The sequence below is a fragment of the Ceratotherium simum genome, chromosome 9, assembly GCF_057802395.1.
Source record: "Ceratotherium simum simum isolate JZ-2026a chromosome 9, ASM5780239v1, whole genome shotgun sequence".
Classification (NCBI taxonomy): Eukaryota; Metazoa; Chordata; class Mammalia; order Perissodactyla; family Rhinocerotidae; genus Ceratotherium; species Ceratotherium simum.
This window is the reverse complement of record NC_141908.1, coordinates 30983181-30993467: the sequence shown is the minus strand read 5'-3', so window position 1 is coordinate 30993467 and position 10287 is coordinate 30983181. Positions and strand designations below refer to the sequence as shown.

General features: G+C 37.0%; 1 protein-coding gene across 14 annotated transcripts in view; it reads right to left on the bottom strand.

The window, feature by feature from the left end:
- Positions 1-3728: 3728 nt before the first annotated feature.
- The window catches only part of MBD5 (methyl-CpG binding domain protein 5), a 408863-nt gene continuing 402304 nt past the window's right edge, over positions 3729-10287 (bottom strand). For all 14 annotated transcript variants that reach the window (XM_087435146.1, XM_087435150.1, XM_087435153.1 and 11 more), the window contains 2 exons: positions 7357-7432; positions 3729-4413 (listed from right to left, as the gene is read on the bottom strand). In XM_087435146.1, the coding sequence (XP_087291272.1) occupies positions 4342-4413; positions 7357-7432 (148 nt within the window). In that variant the 3' untranslated portion in view covers positions 3729-4341. The remainder of the gene's footprint in view (positions 4414-7356; positions 7433-10287) is intronic.

The following is a 10287-nucleotide window of genomic DNA, read 5'->3' as shown; positions in this document are numbered from 1 at the left end:
AATAATTCAGTTTAGGGAGGTTTCCTATGTAGATCCCAGTCCTGGATCAATGAATCTCCTATGGAAATCTCATGATACAAGGCATTTAGCATGGAATTGAACAGACTCTTGAGTGTGAAAAAGAGTTTTCAGTTTTGCTGAATTCAAAACCATATTTGTTTTTCACTTTGAAAATATTCAGGTCATCTTTTTCTCCTAAGAGTATAACCATTTGGATAAAAAATATCCATTTGAAATGCAGGTGAAATGTAAATTGCTACTCTTCTACACAGATAATCCAGTGTATTTATACTTCACCCATAAAGGCATGATGTTACAAAACACATTTGTATATTGTGAAGCCATCTGGCATCAAATTTTCCAATTTATAGACAACTTTGTATTTACATAACAAATTATTAAATCAACCACTTTTCCGGTTTATAAAAGGTCACTGAGGTACACACACAGTGTGTATAAAAGCAGGTAAGGCTGATAATACATATTTACAGTAGATACAAATTAATCTTTCATATTTGAAGATAACGCTTTTTATATATTTTTCTCTATATCAGACTCCCCACTGGTAGCAGGATTTCCCATGCTTGAGTTGTTTATTGCTTTTTGGCTCACTGATTTAATATTCACATCTGGGTTCTTGACACATGTGAATTACTAATGTTCTTATCTCTTTGGCTAATGCAAATGTGATACAGTGAATGAATGAAAAAGAAAAACTAATTCAATATTACAGTTCTGGCTGGTTGATATTATTTGTTCATAGTCCCCAAATGAATCAAGTAATGCACAACTCATCTTATACACTACATTGAACCTACATTGAAAAGTCTTGAGTCTTGCGTTATACTGTTTGGGCATAAATAAATGGGCAAAGTAAACAAGATATCAGATTTTCAGGAAGATCTAGAATCTTGGCTTTCTTTTCAGAAAGAGGAATGTCACCAGCATCTTAAGCATCTTGGATTTTAAAATCTCAATGCAAAACTGCTTGTGACTTACAAGGGAACATTGCAAACTGCATAGAAGATTACTGAAGTTAACTACAATGTGTTATCATGGTCTGACATGAAAAAGGAATCACCTCATGGGATAAGTCAGTTGCGAATCTTCATAAAACTTACAGAAAGCAAAATAACCACCCTCTGCTCCTCCCACAATTCTGCAGTGTTATGTTCAAAAAAGAAGGTTGCGTTTCCTTAAAAAACAGACATAGCAAATAACTCAAAGTCAGGGTCCAAATGAAAGACTAAAAACGGCCCATGATATCACAAGGGACGAATATTCTTCTTAAAGCATTTACATTCATAACGGACTGAAAAGTACAAACCAAAAATGTTCCTTTAAATAAATAAAAGCCCTGATTGCTTCTAATGCTACAAACAAGACAAATCAAACAAGAGCTGCTCAGTTAATTTTCACTCGTTTGAAATAATCTTTAAAAACTACTTAAAGGTGTAGTTTATTCTCCTTGTGCTTCCTAAGACTGTTAAGGGACACAAAATAAAATTAGATTTCCTCTTCCAAGAGGGATTATTATGTTCTTTAAAAGAGCAAAAATTTTTTCATTCTGTTTCCATTCTCAGATTTGTTGGGGAAAAAAAAAATTGTTTTAGGGAATAAAAAATGTACTAACGTAGAAGGGCTAGCCCTCATTTTTAAAAAATGACTTGGTTTCAATACAAAGAGAAAGAAATGGCTCTATGGGCAAAATTCAAGTACGAGTGACCAATTTTTTAATTGTAAAGTAGGTGCAACATTTAAAAAAATGTTACAGCACTGCATGACCTGTAATGCTAACAATATTTACATTAACTGCTTACACGAAACCATATAACTGTCAAAGATTGAGGGAAAAAAACCCTGTGTGGACTGAGACAACAACACCTAGCACCCACATCAAAGCCGTAAGCAACCAGTGAAACCATGGGCAGACATACTTTACATGGTCTATTGATGTAAAGTACACATTGGTGGGGGAAGCATAAAACTAATTAGCTGAAAATATCAAAAAGAAGGCTTGGTCAACACAAACTCAGTCTGAAGACAAAAACTCAAAGGCTAAAAAAAACTCCTATATATCCACACACATACCCCCCTACATATAGGCAGACACACCCAACACACAAACAACACATATGCGCCTATCTGTGAATAAAAACAACCATGTAGACAAAACAGGAGAAAAGCAGTTGGTGCAAAAAAGAAAAAAAGACAACATTAACGGTTAAATATACCAAACACATCAACTTAAAACAAAAATGTGTCAACTAAACTACACAAAAGATTACTTCAGGTGACTGCACAAGAGACCGAGCAGGCAATCACACCATTACACAAAAGACAAAATGAACCTACCCCCAGAACGAAGGGTTCCTGCCTCCAGGCCTTGAAGCCCAGTGTGGCCAGTTGCGTTCCATCAGGCTTGGGGGTAGGTGAGGGTGAAAGTGGAAAGGACACAGAGACACTGGAGACCTGGGGGAAGAACTAAGAGCTGTTGCTATCAAGTGAACCCAGGTGGAGAGCTCTGCTGTGGCCCCAAAAAACCAACTGGAGGAATGACCTTGGTCTCCTTTTTCCTGAGTTACTGGAACTCTGCTACATCACGGAACTGAGGATTTTGTGGAGGTGGATGAGAGAGGAGGAGTAAGGGAGGTGGTGGGCATTTGGGGATTCAGAGCCCGCTATTGGAGAACCTCGCATAGCCTGAGCATTAAACTGTTGAGTGAGCTCCAGGTTAGAGGATGAGGCAGCGCTCTCTAGGGATTTTAAGGGTTTGGGGGTGGGAGCTGGTGCTTCTAAGAATAAAGGGATAATGGAACCCTTCTTTTAATAATCCATCAATGGAAGTCAGGCTGGAGGCCTGAAAATTTGCTCGGTTGCCTGGGAGATAGGGTTATCACCACCACCACAAAAATCGTGAAAAAAAGACGAAAAATGATGTTGTGCTACATTTCTTATTAATAACCTTGTACTTTACAATGGCTCACAGTTTTAGGTTTGTATACTTGTAATGTAGTATTTTCTCTCTACATTTGTTTCACATTTTTTTTCTTGCTTAATATAATATAAATAATTTGGTTAATAGATTTAACCTGCACATTTCAGCCACATTAATATATATATAAGAATCTGTTAATGGTATAAATAATTCTTTAAATAAAATAAATCTGATATGTTACATAATACTGATAAAAAATTACCATTGCTAATAATTTTGTAAGCCACCTTAACTTCTGGTTTAAGTAATACTGATGAATGGATATGAAACTTGCTTTGATGATTCATATTTATTTTTTCCACTACAAAAAAACTGAATTTTAACCAACCTTACCTCTGATAATGGTTTCAAGGTGGGGCTCCAGCCTCCATGTATGGAAACAGAAAGTTTTATCTTGTCAGGTATTGTTTGCAAAAAACTCAACTCTGAGCATCAACGGTGGTACAGCATAAGCTATCTAATTCAACAGGTGGCTATCACACATTAACTACAGAAATGACTGAGTAAAATAGTCCATCTAAGATTTTTTTTTTATAAAACCTATTCTACTTTAAAACTTAGGTAAAAAAAATATGCAACAAATGGTTGCAGTTTCTGAATTCTTAATTTAGACCTGTGAGCCCTCATCCCTTTAGAAATCTGCAAGGTTTTGATTTCCTAGACACCCGAAATCAAGTCCAGCACTTCCAGGCAAGGTTCATTCCAAACAGACAATATAAATGACACTCAGTGGTGTGCAGTGTATGTCATAATTCAGGTAATACATCATCATGCCTTTTCTCTGCTGTTAGATACAAAAACAGCATCTTTTACATTATCATAGAAAAGCATTTAGGTTGTATTTTTATTTATCACTTTACACTGGTAGTCTCTGGTAGGTGTACTCCATAGAAACCAAAGAATTTTGTACACTATTTCTTTGTACAATAAAAGATAAAGTGTGCATTAGGTACGCTTGTACATGACAATATTGTACAATATTTACATTTCTGATATCACCATGAAATTCTGTATTTTATATACAACATGGAAAATTCTTCAGAAACATTTGGACTATTTCTTATAATCACAATTTTAGTATCATAGAAAAAAGAGTTTCTCAGTAATCTCTTGACCATTTATCACTCTCATCCTTCAGGGATTTTGATTGGTTTTTCCAGCATTCATCATCATTCCTGATCAAAAAAATATTGTATCACTGTTTCTTTTAGCACCCTGTGGTGGTGGTAACTATCTGCCATAGTATAAATATTGATATAACAGTGGCTATATCAATACCTATATACAGATATATCTGTGCACATTCCTTTAATAAACACTGCGCATTGGTGGAGTAGTCCCTGTTATCTGGAGATCTTCCTCCTCTTGGGTTTGGGAGGTCTCATTTGTCTGTCTCCCTGTGGGATTTGGTGAACCTGGAAATAAAGAGGCAGAAGAAAAAAAACAACAACAGAAATTGAAATAACAAACACCATATGATTTCTGACAAAGAAGCAGGGTAGAAAACAGACTCCAGCTTTCATTTTCAATCACTGCTATCCTGAGGCATTTAAAATTTTTACCGAGACCCCAGATCTCAGTGCACCCACAGCCACTACAGAGAATGAGGAATCCTGGAAATTGACAAGCAGAGCAATACTCTGTGGACCCCCAAAACAGTGGAACACAAAGGAGGATCTGAAGAAAAATCAAGCATGGGAAATGTGATGTGCAGTTGCTACCGCTGCTGTACATTTAAGACAAAAATTAGGCCTTTTCTATCAGAGATCCTTAGATCACCAATTTCACTAGAGTCTGGAAAAGTGGATAAATACATACAGAACACGTTTTCTTCTTTACTTCATCACCCGACTTATTTTACAACTACTAAGAAGGGTCAAAGAATATAAGAACATGCACACAGCTCAGCCCAAGAAGGTTTATTTGTGAGAAGAATCAGGATGGAAAATAGAATACCACTACCATCTGTTGGCAGATCTAAGCTTGCGTAGTCTGGGAAGAGCAGTTAATACAACTCATCTCTATATACTAACGCAGAAACTAGCAGCATTTAGGGCTGTGTATCAGACTGATCAGTGGTGGGGCAATAGCAGAGCATGACTGCCAGGTATCAGACAGCAAGTATGGTTTTGAGGGGCAGAGGGCAGGTGCTAGGGAAGTGATCAGGTGCCCCATGTTGTATTGGCTGCTGATAGGAGAGGGCAAGGTCAAGACCCAGGAAAGGCAGGATGAGGCCAAGGCAGTGATGTAGCAAATGCTTAACAACCAGCGCCCCCGTGGCGGGACACAAATTAGCATAGCCAATTTCTGTAGTGTAAATACTTCCACTATGGCCAATTTCAAGCCACCAACGTGGTATCACAGAACTCAGTTACGAAGAGATGTGCACAATCAGCTCTCAAGATCCAACGTAAGTTGGCTCAATTGTATGTTTTAAAAATAACATTTAGATAACAGCAAAGGCCAATGCTATTCAGAGTCAAATGCAGAGAGCTTTTTAAAAAACAATATTTAAAATTCAAAAATAACATCTATGAATTTCTCAAACTGCCTCTTCCTCCTAACCCCTCCATATATATTTTTAAAATCACTAGTCTCTGATAAAGAGCGATAACTGAAATCTATTTAAAATTGAGGAAAGAAGCCTTTATCCAAGACTGCAAACTAGTAACCTGTGGACCAAATGTGGCCTGAAAAGGTATTTCATTTAACCATATGGTGTTCTAATAGTTTAAAAATAGTTGTCAACACTGAAAAATGAGAAATTTTACTTCTACACTTCTAGTGTCTCATGAAAAATGGGAAGATCTTGCAACACTGGCACAATTCCCCATATGGCTCAGATCTGCTGGAGCACGGAAGAAGGAGTTCCTTCTAGAGAGAGCACGTCCCCCATGTTGCCACAGTCCTCATCACTCCCGACTGCCTGCTGGCCACAAAGGCCCAGTGTCCTGAGGCAGAGACTAGCAAGATGCTTGCCAAACCCATTTTCTCTTCTTCCTGAGCAGGCACATGGTATAGTACATTTCCTAGTCCACGTGAGTTAAGAAGGCCATATCATTGGGTCAGACCAGTGGAAAGTCAGCAGAAGTGATGAGCTTTCGGGCCTGGCCCATAAAATCTATCCTGGCATTCTCTTCTCTCACCTGCTGGGCTGGATACAAAGGATATAGTGGAGTACTCTGAGGCCCTAAGGAATGGTGGACACTAGATATAGAAAGAACCGAAGCCCCAGAATGACCGTGGAGCAAGCCCTTCCCCAACCAGAACCAGACCCAAGTCAGCAATAGCTCACTTGGTTGAGCCTCTAAGACTGAGCGTTGGTAGGCAGTTGGTAGGTAGCCTACCCTGACCAGTGCATCTTGGTTGGCATTTCTCAATCCACTCAAATTGCTGTTTTTCTCGTATCTGACCCACTTTACTTATTTACTTATAGTATTTGGCCCTAGAAGACATTTGAATTTGTAATTAAAATTTTCCTACAATTCTAGCAGGAAATTTAAAATCTTAGGGCCTCAATTCGCCCATCTGTGAAATGATGGGTTGGATCACAAAATCTCTAAAGCCCATACCAATCCCAGCACTCTGTGAATCTATAACTTAGATCTGTCATTCAGTAGCCACTGGATGGGTTTCAGATAACCTTGTTAACACAAAGTGTCAAGTAAAAGTGAATTACCTTTCTTTGCTGAATAGCTTAAGATAATTCACTTTCTTTTAGAGATTACCAAAATTATATTTTGAGTGTTTACATTAGCCAATATGTGAATTAGAGGACAATGATTAAACTTCTCACATTCAATGCTGTTATATGCACAGTTCAATAAAAATGTAAAGAAAAAGTAGACACCACTTCATTAAAACCAGAGTTTATAATGTTAAATAATTTAACAACAGGATTTTGTGCCAAATATTTTATTTTTTTAGGTAACAAGAGAAAGGAAATGAGAGGTCTATATACTCTTTACCTTGACTCTATTGTTCAATTTCACTTTTTTGTTCTATGGACAGAGTGAAATTTGCATTACTGTATTTAGGTAACAGTAATGGCCACTGCTATTCACAGAGTCAAATGCAGAAAGCTGTGGTGTGAATTTCAATATGCTGCTCGCATTTTAAAAGAATGTTAAGTGGAAAAAACAAAAGTTACTTATCTCAGAAAAAAGACATAGTTAATACTGCTAGGTTATTTTTTCTTAAATTACTTTGAATCTTTTCTGATAACAGTATTTTTTTGAGCCCAGTAATTTAGTATTGCTACGTGAGCTGCTTGACAATATATTAGAGACTTTACTAAAAAGTGTAATACAATTTATTTTCAAAGAAACATAGTATAATGAAAAAATAAATTAACTTACAGTCCCAGACATTTTGTCCAGTTCACTCATGGCCTCATGAATAGCAGCTTCTAAATGGTTATTTAGCTTTCCACTTCTGGAATTAATGAAAACAACACATCAGATTAATATATTAAAGAAACAAAATCTCAATTTAATTCCCTAATCAGAAAACAGAACTACCAATTCCACCAGAGAAAGTCATTTTATATTTTCATTTGGGGAATTCAGATGACAAAACACTCTGGGATTCTCACCACTGAATATTAATGATCAAGTGGCAGAACTATGACAAAAAATTGAACACGTGATTGGGGAAAACGGATTCTTTCCCCTTCCACATGCTTCTTCTACAGTCTGATGATTTTGCAAGAAAGTTGGGCAGTGGGTCTCTTGTCCCACAGATGCCACTCGTCCTCCCAGATTCCAGCCTGCCCTGCATTGCCTCTTGTTCTGGCTTGTCTCGAGCAGCCAGGCTGTGTGGCAGAGGGACCGAACTGCAGGCTCTGGCCACTAGGGAGCTCCCTCTGCCCTCTCTGGAGTCTCTGGGCTTCTGGAGCTGAGCAAGTGAAGGCTGAAATCCTGGTGCGCTTTTGTTCCCGGTGGGAAACAGCCTCACTCCCCCCACCTGAGGCTCCCTCCATGCCTGGGCCCACCACATTTTCTCCAAAATAAACTGACATAACTGTTTGAACAGATAAAGAATGACGGTCTCAGACTGTCTGTCACTCGTCTGACCTTTTCTCTTCTCTCAGCATTCTGTTACACTCATTTGGCCTGAATAACACACATGGTACATCTGCCATTATTTAAGCTCACATCTAGGAAGCTGTCAAACTAATTACTAAAATCAGGCAAATCCGTATTATCCACCTCTGTAGCTATGTACACTTTGTGCATTCTGTTAACTTATTTTTCCTTCTTTATGCATATAAATAACCACCCAATTATTCTGAGTACTAAGATGATTCATTTCATTTTTCTTGTCATGACGACTACTAGAAAAGCTGCAGAGGTAAACCTTTTCATAACAGGCTATTAGCATGGTTTTTCAAGAGTTAAGTCCTGTCTCAGCATCTACCCAGAGATTGGAAATGTGCAGTTGTGGAAGAATTTGGCTCACACTCCCATTTAGTTTGGCTCGCATTGTGTTTAAAAACATATTTGAACTTGAGCAGAATGCTTTTAGATGATGCCTTTGGGTTTACTGCAGCCCTCAGCAGGTTCTATCCTCATGTACCAGGACTGTACAACCTTGGAGAACTCTGGGTTTTCCACTCCTGAGTAGTATACTGCTAGGCATGCTGTGGATGCTCCATATATTTACTACATAAAAATAATTGTCCAAAGCTAGCATGATGGCCCTATATTTTGGAAAACATATATGCACTTAAGTCAGTTTAACTGAAAGATTCATGTACTAGTTTTAACTAAATTACAAGGGTAATGCAGCACCAACCCCCTTCTGCTGAACTGTAAGTGGTCTCTAGCTTTTATATTTTCCATTTATTTTTAGAAATGTAAACAATGCAAAGTGCATAGAATAAATGAACAACTCCTAACAAACCCACTTACAAGAAAAAACTGTTAATAGATTACATATTTCCTTTAAGTCTTTTTTGTTTAAAAAATAAAGCTGAAGTTTCCATTTGTCATCAATTCTCAGTTCCATTCTCTCCCACCCTCCTCCCCAAAGGCAACTGTGTTGTGTATCCTTTTAGTATGTTTTTATATTTTATATAGATAGATATAGATATAGATATACCCATGAACAGTACCTAGTATTGTTTTTTTATATATATATACAAACAAAATGTGTTCTGATATACACACCATTCTGCAACTTGTCTTTTTCCCCCTTATCACTGTTTTTGAGCACTGTCCAAGTTGATACAACGTATCCATATACTGTCTTGTATTTACCTAACGATTCCGGTTTTAAGAGGCCCTAGGTGTCTTGTGGAGTCAGTCTGAGTTGTTTTCTCAATGAGGGGTTTGCTAAGCATAATTCTGGGTGATGGGGTGGGAATCCAATCCCAGGGCTCTGCAGGGCCATCTAAGCTTAGCTGAGGTTTTTGCAGGCTGTTTGGCAAAGGTCGTGACGGTATTACACATTGCCTCGTTGCCTGACAATATTACACCTTGTATGATGTGTTAAATAGATTTAGCCTTACTATTTCTTTTGTATTTAAAAGTATGAACATAAGTTTTTAAGAGATATTTGTTACGCACTTTTATTATAATATCTTATGGGTTTAAAATTGACTACATAAATGTAGTCTAAATGTCTAATGTCTAAAAAGAAGGTAAAATGTTTCAATGAAAAACCATCAGAGAATCTTGGTTCTCTTACCTTATCTTAATCACAGAAATAGCTACTATTCATTGAAAATTTTCTACGTGCCAAGAATTGTCAATAATTAATCACTTAATCCTTACAACAATTCTATGAAGTAGGTATTATGACAACTGTTTGTATGCAATACTTTATGACTTTTTAGGGAGAATTGGTAAAACCAATTCCAATTTTGTAATGAAGAAGATGGATATTTAACTACAAAAGGTTTTCAAAAGTAATATAGTCATGAAAAAATTGTCCCTAACTATGAAAAATTGCAATCAACATTAAAGTATAAAAATAATTCAACATTACTTATTGAATGAAAAGATAGAATTTTAGGAGTTTGTGATCTCATTCTTCAACAAGATACTTAAAATGTTTGTAAACACATTGTATTAATTTAAGCTAAAATAATATAACGTTTTTCCTTTAACAAACTTAAGTAGTTAATAGAGGGAGAAATGACTACTTTTAGAAGAGAGAATAAATACAGAGATGTAGGGCATGAAATTGCTTGAATATATCATGAGAATCAAGAGGTAAAGAGAGACTCTCCAGATGTCAAATCTGCAGACCAATTTTTACAGTAATGGGTCAGGTCAGGGAAGAAT